Source organism: Semicossyphus pulcher, unplaced genomic scaffold, assembly GCF_022749685.1.
Source record: "Semicossyphus pulcher isolate SPU_LCO1_2020_fin unplaced genomic scaffold, fSemPul1.0.p SCAF_21, whole genome shotgun sequence".
Classification (NCBI taxonomy): Eukaryota; Metazoa; Chordata; class Actinopteri; order Labriformes; family Labridae; genus Semicossyphus; species Semicossyphus pulcher.
The window spans coordinates 23,507,618-23,520,908 of record NW_027211695.1 but is presented as its reverse complement, the minus strand read 5'-3'; the positions used below and the strand labels follow the sequence as shown (position 1 = coordinate 23,520,908).

The 13,291-nt window shown below is 49.2% G+C and overlaps 1 protein-coding gene across 2 annotated transcripts; it reads left to right on the top strand.

The window, feature by feature from the left end:
• Nucleotides 1-1,287: 1,287 nt before the first annotated feature.
• Nucleotides 1,288-12,669, top strand: LOC138601044 (uncharacterized). 2 transcript variants are annotated; one of them, XM_069672618.1, is made up of 6 exons: nt 1,288-1,756; nt 2,971-3,465; nt 3,544-3,937; nt 4,088-4,192; nt 5,398-5,466; nt 10,987-12,669. In XM_069672618.1, exons 1-6 carry the CDS (start codon nt 1,337-1,339, stop codon nt 11,790-11,792), a joined length of 2,289 nt encoding a protein of 762 aa, XP_069528719.1. In that variant the 5' UTR covers nt 1,288-1,336; the 3' UTR covers nt 11,793-12,669. The 2 variants fall into 2 exon arrangements, with proteins under 2 accessions (XP_069528719.1, XP_069528717.1); XM_069672616.1 differs by having other exon boundaries at nt 3,544-3,958.
• The last annotated feature ends 622 nt before the right edge of the window (nt 12,670-13,291 follow it).

The window sequence follows — 13,291 nt, the reverse complement described above, 5'->3', positions numbered from 1 at the left end:
TAATGTGAGTAATAACAGCTAGGTTAGCTTATTTTAATGTGAGTAAAAACAGCTAGCTTAGCTCATTTTAATGCGAGTATTAACAGCTAGGTTAGCTCATTTTAATGTGAGTAATAACAGCTAGCTTAGCTCATTTTAATGTGAGTATTAACAGCTAGCTTAGCTCTTTTTAATGTGAGTAATAACAGCTAGGTTAGCTCATTTTAATGTGAGTAATAACAGCTAGAGCTGTGTAATCAGCGGGATAATGTATAGTGAGCAGGCTGCTATGGCAGAATGGTTCCCTGACACATTATCTTTCACCTATGAGAGTGGAAGAGTCTGAAAAGAAACCCTTGTGGACTGAAGAATTAGCTATTATATTATATGGTGTTATTTTATATTATATTAGAACAGTTTAACCCTCTGAAGTTGATCATTAACTAATGTCTATATGGTATGGTATGTCCTAAAACTCCCTTAGGATCAATAAAGTATCTAGCTATCTAGCTAGCTAATATCTTCGCTGTTTGACTCCGAGGCAGCAGGTGGCGCTGACCATAAGAATCTCCTGGCTTCCGGCCACTATTTAGAACTACAATCCGTAGAAGAAGAAGAGGAGCCGTTGCAGTCAGCAGGGTAAGGACCGTTTCAGGTGTTTACAGTTCATTTCTTACTCATTGTGGCTTTGAACTGCTGTTGGGTTCCCCCACTGTTCTATTAATAGCAAAGGATATAAGCTAGTTACAGGTTAGCTTGTTAAATACTAGCAGTGACCAGTTGAGGTTAGTCTACCGCTAGCTGTTAGCATTTACTCTGAGGCTAAACACGCTTCCATTATCGGACACACCCTCTTTTGTCGGCCTGTAGAAACAGTTTGCGCACTCCCATCAATACTTTTACACTCCTATCAATATGTTTACACTCCTATCTATACGTTTACTCATCGGTCCGGAAGTGTCAGTCAATCTCTAACGGTTCAATCTGAACTGAAGAAGAGAGCTCACCCTGCTCGCTTTAACTTGCCGCGGTGTGTTTAATGCGAGGAATCTAACCTGGCATTCAGTAGTTTATAGCATGCCTCAACAAGGGCTCATAATGGGTTCGGTTCATGATAAAGTTACTGACTGAATATGAATGAAACGAAAGAGGACTGAAACTTTACTGTCCGTGTTATGGAGTCTGGGGTGGAGCTTCTCAGAGGAGTACAATTATTCATTCTTTGTAGCATGTATCAGTGAATCGTTCAATAGTACTTGAGTGTGTAGTAAAGGTTATACTGTTGTACTGCTGCTGTTTGGTGTTTTCAGTCTGAGTTACCTCTCTCAGGTGTATTTTACCTGCCACTGAGGTTGCCATGGCCAACAAGAGAGACACCTTAGACCAAACTTCCTCTGCTGATAAAGAGCTAACAAAGCCCGCTGGGCGCCGCGCCCGCCGCCGAGCCTCCACCTTATGTAGGAGGAGTCAGAAGGGGAAGAGGCGTGGCCCTATAGAGAAGAGGCGGGGTCTAAAGGAAAAGAGGCGGGGCCAGGAGGAGAAGAAGGAGGGGGTGACGGTGAAGAGGACATGGAGCGACGGGAAGCGGCGGTGGGATAAGAAACATTACTGTGTGTTCTGTCGGCGGCCGCAGGTGAAGATCGCTCGTCACCTGCTGAGGAAACACGCCGACCAACAGGAAGTGGTGGCTGCCAGTGCGCTGCCCACAGGCTCCAAACAACGCCACCTGCTGCTGGAACACCTGCGCTGCAGGGGCAACTACATGCACAACATCGAGGTCTGTCTGTTTACCTGTCTGTCAGTTAGCCTGTCTGTGTGTTAACCTGTCTGTGTGTTTACCTATCTGTCAGGTAGCCTGTCTGTCAGTTAGCCTGTCCGTCTGTTTACCTATCTGTCAGGTAGCCTGTCTGTCTGTTTACCTGTCTGTGTGTTTACCTATCTGTTTACCTGCCTGTCAGTTAGCCTGTCTGTTTACTTGTCTGTCACATAACCTGTCTGTCTGTTCACCTGTCTGTCATTTAGTCTGTCTGTTCACCTGTCTGTGTGTTTACCTGTCTGTCAGTTAGCCCGTCTGTCAGTTAGCCCGTCTGTCTGCTTTAAATGTCTGTCTGTAAACCTTTTTAGTAACCTGCCCCTCCTCACCCGTCTGGCCCTCCTCACCCGTCTGGCCCTCCTCACCCATCTGCCTCTCCTCCCCTGTCTGCCCTCTCCTCACCCGTCTGGCCCTCCTCACCCATCTGCCTCTCCTCCCCTGTCTGCCCTCTCCTCACCCGTCTGGCCCTCCTCACCCATCTGCCTCTCCTCCCCTGTCTGCCCTCTCCTCCCCGTCTGGCCCTCCTCACCCGTCTGCCCCTCCTCACCCGTCTGCCTCTCCTCCCCGTCTGGCCCTCCTCACCCGTCTGCCCCTCTTCCCCTGTCTGCCCTCTCCTCACCCGTCTGCCTCTCCTCCCCTGTCTGCCTCTCCTCCCCTGTCTGCCCTCTCCTCCCCGTCTGGCCCTCATCACCCGTCTGGCCCTCATCACCCGTCTGGCCCTCCTCACCCATCTGCCTCTCCTCCCCTGTCTGCCCTCTCCTCCCCGTCTGGCCCTCCTCACCCGTCTGCCCCTCCTCACCCGTCTGCCCCTCCTCACCCGTCTGCCTCTCCTCACCCGTCTGGCCCTCCTCACCCGTCTGCCCCTCCTCCCCTGTCTGCCCTCTCCTCACCCGTCTGCCCTCTCCTCACCCGTCTGCCTCTCCTCACCCGTCTGCCCCTCCTCACCCGTCTGCCCCTCCTCACCCGTCTGGCCCTCCTCACCCGTCTGCCCCTCCTCCCCTGTCTGCCCTCTCCTCACCCGTCTGGCCCTCCTCACCCGTCTGCCTCTCCTCACCCGTCTGGCCCTCCTCACCCATCTGCCTCTCCTCCCCTGTCTGCCCTCTCCTCACCCGTCTGCCCCTCCTCACCCGTCTGCCTCTCCTCACCCGTCTGGCCCTCCTCATCTGTCTGTCTCTCAGGTTATCCGGCAGGGCAGTGGAGAGATCGTGCCGTGGCGTCAGCCCTCAGAGGAGGTTGACGCGAGAAACTATCTCCCCTGTCCACTCTGTCTCGGTTTCTTCCTTCGTGCTGATCTCTGGAAACATCAGGCCTCCTGCCGTAAGAAGCTGACCTCTGACCCCTCTAGAGACTCCGCCTCCATAGCAGAAAGGACATCTGATCCCTCCAAAGACTCCGGCTCCGCCTCCGCAGGTGAGTCGGGCTGCAATCCAGCAGATGACGTGATGTCTAGGTCCACAGAAGACACTCCAGCTGACCCCTCAGGAGACATTTCAGGAGCGGACCGGACAGAAAACGCTAAACAGTCCATGACCTTTGACCCCGGGGCAGACCAGCCCAGGAAGCGCAGCAGGGTCCAGGCTGCAGCGTCTCGCCTCCTTCCAATTTCCAGTGGAGCGTCTGAGAGCTGCAGCGAAGTCCTGCACCGCATGAACCAAGACCACGTCTCACACCAGGTGTGTCTACCTGTCCAGCTAGCTGTCTGTGTGTACACCTGTCTGTGGGTTAACCTGCTGTACCTGTCTGTGTGTTAGGTCAAATCTGATTGGTTGATCTGTAAATATGGAAACAAGCTGATGGGGAACCAAGATGGCAGCCAGAGGAGGTACGACTACGTCAGTCAGAAGCTGCGGGAGCTCGGCAGGTTCCTCCTGGCTGCTAAATCTTTGGACCCTGGTGTTCAGACCCTCCAGGACCTCTTGGCTCCAGGCCGCCTCAGCCTGGCTCTAACTGCTGCCAGGAAGGCATCTGGATACCGGTGGAGTCGCCCCCCACTGGCAGTGAAGACGACACTGAAGACAGTTTGTGAGATCGCCATGGGAGAAAGTCTGCAGGACGGAGACTGGGAGGCTGCAGCCAAGACCACCGACTTCTACCACCTGCTGGGGAGGGAGTGGGACAAGCTGGGCCTGCAGAACCCTGATACAGGTAACACTGAACCCGACGCAGGTGACATCCTACCTCTGTGCAGGTTACTGACTCGAGTTCAGCTCATTAAAGCCATTGTAGGTTTTATGAGAGGATCTGGATTTATGTGGTAAACAGGATCAAACCTCCAAACTGCTTTGTTTTTCCCAGCTGCTCCAGGGGGAGGAGCTAAGCCCAGCACACGATCCATCCGATCAGGAAGTGAGAAGGAGTGTAAAGAGCCGGGACAAGGGCAGTCTAACCCAAGACTAGAGGGTAAGTCCTGACCTCTAACCCTCAAGCCTCCGAACCCACCTCAAACCCCAAATCCAGGAGGCCAACTTTGACCCCTGACTACCTGTAACCCCTGACCTGTAATCTAAAGTCTGACCCTGGTCAATCTCTAAGCTCAGGGTCCTCTTTGACCCCTGAGGCTCATTTTTGACTCCTGAGGCTCATCTTGGGGCGTCTTTGGGGTGGCTGTGGCTCAGTGGTAGAGTCGGTCGTCTATCAGTCGGAAGGTTGGAGGTTCATCTTTGACCTCTGAGCCTTATCTTTGACCTCTGAGCCTTATCGCTGACCCGTTAGGCTCATACTTGACCCCTGAGGCTCATACTTGACCCCTGAGGCTCATCTTTGACCCCTGAGCCTCATCTTTGACCTCTGAGCCTTATCTCTGACCCTTTAAGCTCATACTTGACTTCTGAGCCTCATCTTTGACCCCTGAGCCTCATCTTTGACCCCCGAAGCTCATCTTTGACCCCTGAGCCTCATCTTTGATCCCTGAGCCTCATCTTTGACCCCCGAAGCTCATCTTTGACCCCTGAGACTTTTTTATTATCTTTATCCCTGGCTCCTGCAAAGTCTGACCCTGGTCAATCTCTAAGCTCAGGGTCCTCTTTGACCCCTGAGGCTCATTTTTGACTCCTGAGGCTCATCTTGGGGCGTCTTTGGGGTGGCTGTGGCTCAGTGGTAGAGTCGGTCGTCTATCAGTCGGAAGGTTGGAGGTTCATCTTTGACCTCTGAGCCTTATCTTTGACCTCTGAGCCTTATCGCTGACCCGTTAGGCTCATACTTGACCCCTGAGGCTCATACTTGACCCCTGAGGCTCATCTTTGACCCCTGAGCCTCATCTTTGACCTCTGAGCCTCATCTTTGACCTCTGAGCCTTATCTCTGACCCTTTAAGCTCATACTTGACTCCTGAGCCTCATCTTTGACCCCTGAGCCTCATCTTTGACCCCCGAAGCTCATCTTTGACCCCTGAGCCTCATCTTTGATCCCTGAGCCTCATCTTTGACCCCCGAAGCTCATCTTTGACCCCTGAGACTTTTTTATTATCTTTATCCCTGGCTCCTGACCCATAATACTTTGACCCCTTGTTAACTTTGGATAAGTCCATTCATGGAGTATGTGATGAATTCAGCAGCGAACCAGATGGTGCTCTTTGACCTTGCTGTCTGTCTCTCTACCTGTCTGTAGGTCTGTCACGGAGCAGACAGGTGAGCTCCACGATGCCTTCAGAGTCGATACTGCAGACCCCTCTCACAGGTAAGACCTCCTGGATGCAGCTGATGATAAAGCCATTACAAAAATATGCTCATGAATCAACCTGGGGCTATATTCATCAGGGCTGGGTTCAAAAAATAGATTTTTCTGCTTCCAATCGATTGTCATTTGAATGACCCAATATCGATTAATAAATCCCGAGATCGATCTTTAAAATATGTGTAAAAACGTGTCTGATCGCGCACGTTTCTGAGCGCTCCTGAACGCAGCACGACTCAGCGCATCTCCACGAAACACAGCAGTGAGGGAGACATGCCCGGACTTGTTTACTGCAAACTACAACAGAGACATCAGTGATCGCCGACCGACTCTTTTTATCGCGTGTGCGTCCATGAATATGTAACCTATGTTTGCTCTGATGTTCGTGTTTGTCTCTGTTAGCGTCGGCTTTAGCTGCGAGTGTATTTTCGGCATGTTGTTATGCAGTATGCCTTTCCCCACATCTTCTTCTTCTTGTGGTGTTTTATGGCGTTTGACAAACAACGTTATGGTGCATTTCCGCCACCAACTGGTATGGAGTGTGGATCGGGCTTCTAAATACTGTATTCAAAACTAAATATATGGGGGGGAACAAAATGCTAGAATTTCCCCATATCTCTTCGTCTCGTGTGGTTTTGTTCTTTGCGCTATGAGATCTCGTTGCCAAATCTCGCGCAAGTTGAACCCCAGTTTGTGCTTTATTGCATTGCAAATGGATTGAGTCTCCTACCTCCTGTTGGCACACACAACCTCACGCCGTGTGCTGCGGATGTAGTCGCTAAAAGTAAACACGTCTGCTCCGTGAACTGTCCGTTATGTTTCCTGTAACAGCAGCATCTCAGTGCTGGGTAATGCTGTGGCTACATAAATGGATGGTTCACAGAGCGGACGTACCGTGGAGTGTTTATTCTTAGTCTTTATTCTTATAACATCTGCAGCTCACACACGGTGTGCCGACAGGAAGTAGGAGACATGAGTTTTCTTTTCAGCGGTGCAGATCACGCCGATTCAACTTAGATTTCAAGACCATTAGAAACGGTGGATGACGTACCGTATATACACTGAACAAAAATATAAACGCAACACAAATGGTGGTCACACCAGATACTGACTGGTTTTCTGACCCCCCTGACCCCCCCTGACCCCCCCTGACCCCCCCAATACAGTAAAACTGCACATTTTAGAGTGGCCTTTTATTGTGGCCAGCCTAAGGCACACCTGTGCGATAATCATGCTGTCTAATCAGCATCTTGATATGCCACACCTGTGAGGTGGATGGATTATCAAAGCAGAAGTGCTCACTAACACAGATTTAGAGAGAAATCGGACGTTTGTGTTCATAGAAAAATGTCTTCGATCTTCAGCTCATGAAAAATGGGAGCAAAAACAAAAGCGTTTATATTTGTGTTCAGTTTATAACACAGCTGCAGCCCACAGGTCTGTTTGTGTTTATTTCATAAGGAAACGCGTCGCTCCACCTGAACTATCCTACTGTTTCATCAGGGTGTCTGAACCAAGAGGGGGGGGTTTGTCATGTTAAAGGAAAATAGGCTTAAAAGTCCCAAAAGAAATATGATTAATAGTTTATATGGACATGAAAACACTCTGCATTCATCTGGTATAATTTCCTGTATTTTTAAATATTGAATAGATATCACAGAACAAACAAAAAGGTAGCGTTATGAATGTTTTTTTTTTCCAACATCGTGCAGCCCTAGTGGGTGAAATAAAACGCTGCGAGTACTCGACCAATCAGAAACTATCAGCACTGCCCGGCCCCGCCCTGAAAGTTCCTGGACCTTTGGAAAGTACTACCCCCTGAGCAGGGACTTTTCAGGGGGTAAGTCAACTACCCTGGAACTAAATTTAGACCCTGGTTCCTCAAAAGGGTTCTGGTTCCTGGGGAAAGTTCCTGCTGTCGAAACACACATTCAGAAACTGTTAGGAGCAGTGAGGAGGACATTTAGGAGGCTTCAGAGAAGGGATGCAGCGATTAACCAGTTTCACCATTAACCATGCTTAAAAACGTCACACTAACTTGATCGTGAAGACTCTGCTACACCAGTTATTTCTGGTCTCACTCACAAAAACGAGCTGGAAAGTTTTTTTGGGCGCAACCTGCACGCAACGAAAACAAAGTGACACCAGTGGTGCAGCAGCCTAATGTGACGTGCTTATGAAGAGACGTGGAGGCTATGCTACATTAGCTTTACTATGGCAGAGGGACCGAGCAGCGAAGCTTTGCATCCACCGAAGTAACTAGTGAGGTCGGCTGTGTGGGGGCATTTTGGGTACAACAAGAATGATCAGGGACTTATTTAAGACGACCGATTCCGCGTCTGGAAAACCTGCCGGACAAAAGTTGCGGCAAAAGTGTCCAAACAAACACGCCCAACATAATAACTGAGTGATATTATGTTACGTATTACGATGAAACTTTGAGCTGGTAGGGAATGAAATATAAAAGTGCCACTTACAATCAGTGCTGTAGCAGTGAAGGTTGTGCTTTCAGTGCAGCGTAAACAAACGGCAGTAAAGCAGCAGAACAGTCCTCTCCAGGGCTGCATACAGTGAATGTTTCATGTTGCTTCCTAAAGTCAGTGTGGAGTAAACGCTAGACTGGAAGATTAATACAGGAGCTTGTAGACTTCCAGCACTATAGGATTTAATACATTATAACTAATTTATTAAAGAGTAACTGCCCACATGTTTTAAACTGTATTGCTGTCCTGTGATGAAACGCATCAATGCTGGTGTTGATATTGACAATTCTTCTCAAAACCCCGTCTACTGTTTTAAACCAGCCCTGGACCTCGCCAGCCGATGGCGACGTAGACGCGACCGTTTGGGACAACATGACATCATGAATTTTTTTTTTTTTTTTTTTTTTTAAAAGGTGGGCGGTACCCCCCCCCCCCCCCCCATCATCTGTGAGAGGGAGTCTGTGACACCGCGCTCAATTTCAAAAATATCCTGATGGAGACATTCACTGGATCTTACACTATGTTTGCTAGCACACTGTACATTAGCCTTCTAGCTAGCGTTACGTTACCTCTCAGAGACTGCGCCCGCTCTCTCTTCACAATCAGTAATAACTGTAACAGGCTGCACGCGCGGTCGGCGCATGCGCGCTTGCATTGCCTCGGCTCTGAAAGCTCTGGCTTCAGGTGTTACTGGGGCCGGAGCCAACGGCTCGAACTGATCGGCTCGGGACCACCGCGGTCCTCCACCACGCTGAAGGGCTCTTCAGGAGGGGAGAAGTCCTCCACCTTTAATGAGCCCTCTGTGGTAGATGTGCCCTGTGACTCTGTGTCGCTCTCCATTTTCCTCTGGCCAGGGGAGGGGACGTCACTGAGCTGCCGGACACACCCACCCCCCTCCCTTTCAACACTGTGCAGTGGGTGGAGTTATGGTCAGACCTGTGGGTGGAGTTACTCTTTAATAATAATAATAATAATAATAATAACACTGCATGAGAAATGTTCTTCATTTTCAACACTATCAACTATCAACACTCATTAGAGATGTAATCTCCAACCCAACACGACAACGCGACATCACCAGAAATGACAGTGATCACAACATTTAGATATTTGGGAACTGGAAACATGCAAAGTTCAGCAGTGATGACTCGGATCTGTGGCCACTGTCACAGCATGTCCACTGGATGTCCACACCCTGCAGGCTCAATACAGTGATGAATGGGCTCCCTTGGTGTTGTGGGTGTACTTAAAGGGACATACATCCACACATTTAAAGGGGCTATATGTAAGATTTTACAGGTATTCATCAAAACGAGAGGATGTGACGTATCTGTGCGTTCGCGAGTACCTCTGCAGAGAGCTCATTCTGCACCACTACAGTCAGCAGTGAGCAACACGAGACAACACAAGCTGTGAAATGGAGACGGATAATGTTAACAAAAGACAGCAGCCACAACAACACCAACACAAACTAAACATAATAATAAACAACAAAGTTTTATCTAGTGAAGCCCGTCTGACCAAACAGGAAGTGACCGACGTCAGGGGGGAAACTAGAGTCACCATCGGCAGGGCATGTGAATCATGGAGACCTTCGATTGCTTTTGGGGATCAAAACAGACCCACGACTTATTGTTGTCATAGCAACAAAACCCGCGTGTTTTTCTCTCACAGCACAAGAGCTTCATCCCAGCTCTCTGCAGCCGCCCCGCCTGGCTGATGTTCGCTGATGCTTGTGATGATTTGCCATTTGGTTACGAAGCACAATGCCGGAGTCATGCAGTGTATTTATGTTAGAGCTAGTTGGCTAACCTTAGCATGCTCTCTAACGTAATGACAACCAAAATACTATCTGAGTGTGTATGTCAGTTAGCTAGCTTGACACATAACTTCACCAGCTAACATGACAAACGGTGTTGATTTTGTAAATTATGTAACAGAACAAAGCAAATGTGAATACCTACCGATTGTTTTCTATTAGCCAGTATCACTGCATTACCTGGCTAGGCTAAGGTTAGCCAGCCAGCTGTAAGCTGGCAACAAGCTACCGTTAGCTTGTCTGCTATCGCAGACGATTTGCCAGTTAGGCAACGTCACAAAACACCGTGGAGTGGATAACATGACAGGCAGAGACCTGCGCCACACTTCTCACTGACAAATTACTTTTATAGTTCCTTCATCGCGACGATACAGAGTCTATAACAGTGATCTGTTCTGAACTGTTTCTTTTGCTGTGAATAATTGTTCTGTTACATTTCAGAAAATAAAACCGGGTACCGGGTCATTGAGCAGTATCGATAAGAGTAGTAACACTGTTAAAATCTTAACGATACCCATCCCTAGGTGAAGGCGTGTGCAGGTACAGCTGGTGAAGGCGTGTGCAGGTACAGCAGGTGAAGGCGTGAGCTGGTACAGCTGGTGAAGGCGTGTGCAGGTACAGCTGGTGAAGACGTGTGCAGGTACAGCAGGCGAAGGCGTGAGCAGGTACAGGCGTGAGCAGGTACAGCAGGTGAAGGCGTGTGCAGGTACAGCAGGCGAAGGCGTGAGCAGGTACAGCAGGTGAAGGCGTGAGCAGGTACAGCAGGTGAAGGCGTGAGCAGGTAATGGGAGAAATAACTGAAGAGAAGCAAGGTGAGCAGATTAAAGTAGTTTTGTGAACAAACACCAACACCTGGTGGAGAAGAGTGAAGCACCGCCCCCCCACCCCGTCACCCGCTCACCGTCGATGTATTTGGAATGTAAAAAGTATTTCCTGCAGCGTTCACAGATCGGCCGACCCGGACTTTCTCCCCACATGATACTAGGTCGCTGGCAGGAAAAGGTCGGGGTGATGTCGGGGTCAAACATCCGTTCACACGTTCAGCCAACCTGGGTAATGTTGGGACATGTTCAGGAGTGCAGAGCAGGTGTGAATGGGGCTCTTGTTAGAATCTTTTACGCTCAGTTAGGAGCTCTCTGAGAGTCTTGGACTGTTTGTGAATATGGGCCCAGATCTTTAACTCACCTGTATTATCTTCTCACCTTTCTGCTGGTCTTTCAGTCCCTGTGGCTCCCAGCAAGGTCCGACGTCGGCCATGGTCGTCTGCGGAGAAGGAGGCGATCTGGAGGCAGCTGGGAGTCCACGTACTTGTCCAGTCTGTACCAGGCAAGGAGGTCTGTCAGCGCTGTCTGGACCTGGAGCCCGTCCTCAGAGGTCGTCACTGGAAAGACATTAAGAACCAGGTCCACAACCAGATCCAGAGCCAAAAGAAGCACCAGTTTCATGCCCAGATGGACCTTCAGGAAAACCAGGAACAACAAGACCAAATCCAGAACCAGAAGAAACAGCAGCAGTACCAGATGGACCAACAGGGCAAGGACCACAACCAGAAGAAACAGCAGTACCAGACCCAGATGGATCAGCATGAGCAGGACAACATTCAGAATCAGAAGGGAGCTCAGTACCACATCCAGTTAGACCACCAAGATCAGGACCCCCTTCAAAACCACAAAAAACAGCTGTGCCACACGAGGCTAGACCACCAGGACCATATTCAGGTCCAGAAGAAGCACCTGTACCACATGGGCCAGCAGACCCAGGCACTGCAGGCCGACCTGGGTCGGGACTCGTCTATACTCACAGGGACATCTTACGGACCTGATGGACCACATCGATCCTCTGGACAGTCTCTGCTGGAGCGGGACCCCAACATGAGTCCTTACCCACTTCCCCAGAGAACCCTGGGGCCTCATATGGACCAACTGCTGTCCAGGAACGAGTGGACTGAGCCATCTTTGTCCCAGCACTACAGGAACCTGGAGCCAGGTGCGCCGACCGATCCGCACTCTGGGCATGTCCACTTTTAAAAATGGGGACAGAGCAGCTGTTTGCTATCAGAGGCAGAGTTCCACAGTTGAAGAGAGAACAGAGAGCTCTCTGTTTGTGGGACATGAGGAACATTTAAGAGCGAAGCGTTCGGTGATCTGACTGGAACAGAAAAAGAAAGATGTGTGAAGGTTCTTACTCAGTACTGTCTGTGAGACACAGTGACAGCTGGCACTGCATGGGGGTCGTTCAGAGACAGACACGTAACACTGAGCATCATCATGTGAAAATGGTGATTGACACGGTGATGTGAGTCATATAATATATTATTGATATATAAATAAAATGGGTCCAAGAATGCTTCCTTGAGGAATCCCGTGTTTAAATTCAGAGAACAGTCCCCGCCCCGTTATTTATTAAGATGTCCTGGTCGAGGTATCGGCTGCCGCGCTGTTCTCACTCTGTCTGCCACAGCTTTGAGCAGGGCCGTCTCTGTGCTGTGGAGTTTTGCTGTTGGTTAAATGAAGGAGTCATTGTTCAACACTACTTCTGTCAAAGTTTACTAAGACAGGGAGGATAAGGGTCTGCAAGTTTGGAGCTCCGAGGGATCCAGTTTGAAAACAGACTTTATCCTCTACCGGAACATAAACAGGTGCGTTTCTATCTATGGAACGTACTGATGTTGAACTTCTTACATGGTGTGTCCAACAGCTGAGCTGCTCTCTGCACCTGTACATCAGAAATGATGAGCTTTATGAAACGCAGCAGAAACCAGGAGGATCCTGGACCTCAGAGGTTCTCTCAGGTTCAGGTTGTAACATGCTCAGTCCTGTAGGGACCAGAACTCAACCTCCACACCTGAAACACCTGAAACAGTCCAAGACACAAACGTCTAAAGTTTTGTATATTTCAGCCAATCACCACTCAGTATTACGTTGATGTCATGCTAATGCTAATGTCACTCAACCTGATATCATCTATCTATCATGAACATCATACCTGCAGTGTGTTTGTACTCGTCAGGGGCGGTTTTAATGATTTTAGGGCCCCAGGCAAAAACCAGTGTGAGGCCCTCCTCCAGCGAGTAAACAACTACTTTCAGCAACGTCGTCGTAACGCCTGTTACAACGTCGACTGCTGGTTGCTCCTCCGCTTTTAGTAAAATACTCAGTTTAGCCAAACTGTCCTCAAAGTGCACATCTTCCTTCTTTCTCTTTTCTGCTCCACTTCGACACCGCTTCTTCTTCACACTCATTTCATCTGGCACAAGCGCAGCAGCAGTTGCAGTACAGGAAGGGTGAGGTGGAATAGTCCATTCAGTGTGAAATGTGATCAATAGTGACCCACAGATTTATGTGATCTATTGTGGATTAGCATTTCTATTATTATTATTATTTAAAATCATTAATAATCAAAATAAAATCATTAATCTCTTTAAACAGACTCTCTGCTAACAGCAACAATCTGTTCCAGATCTAAAATTCAACCCTGAATGCATCATAAACGATGGCTCCGCCCTCCGTCTCATGTTACAGTAGTG

Bases quoted from the DNA above. Each gene is read 5' to 3' on its own strand.
- LOC138601044 (XM_069672616.1), top strand. From the start codon at position 1,337: ATGGCCAACAAGAGAGACACCTTAGACCAAACTTCCTCTGCTGATAAA. The intron at 1,757-2,970 runs GTCTGTCTGTTT...TCTGTCTCTCAG, and splicing joins ACTACATGCACAACATCGAG to GTTATCCGGCAGGGCAGTGG. The intron at 3,466-3,543 runs GTGTGTCTACCT...TCTGTGTGTTAG, and splicing joins AAGACCACGTCTCACACCAG to GTCAAATCTGATTGGTTGAT.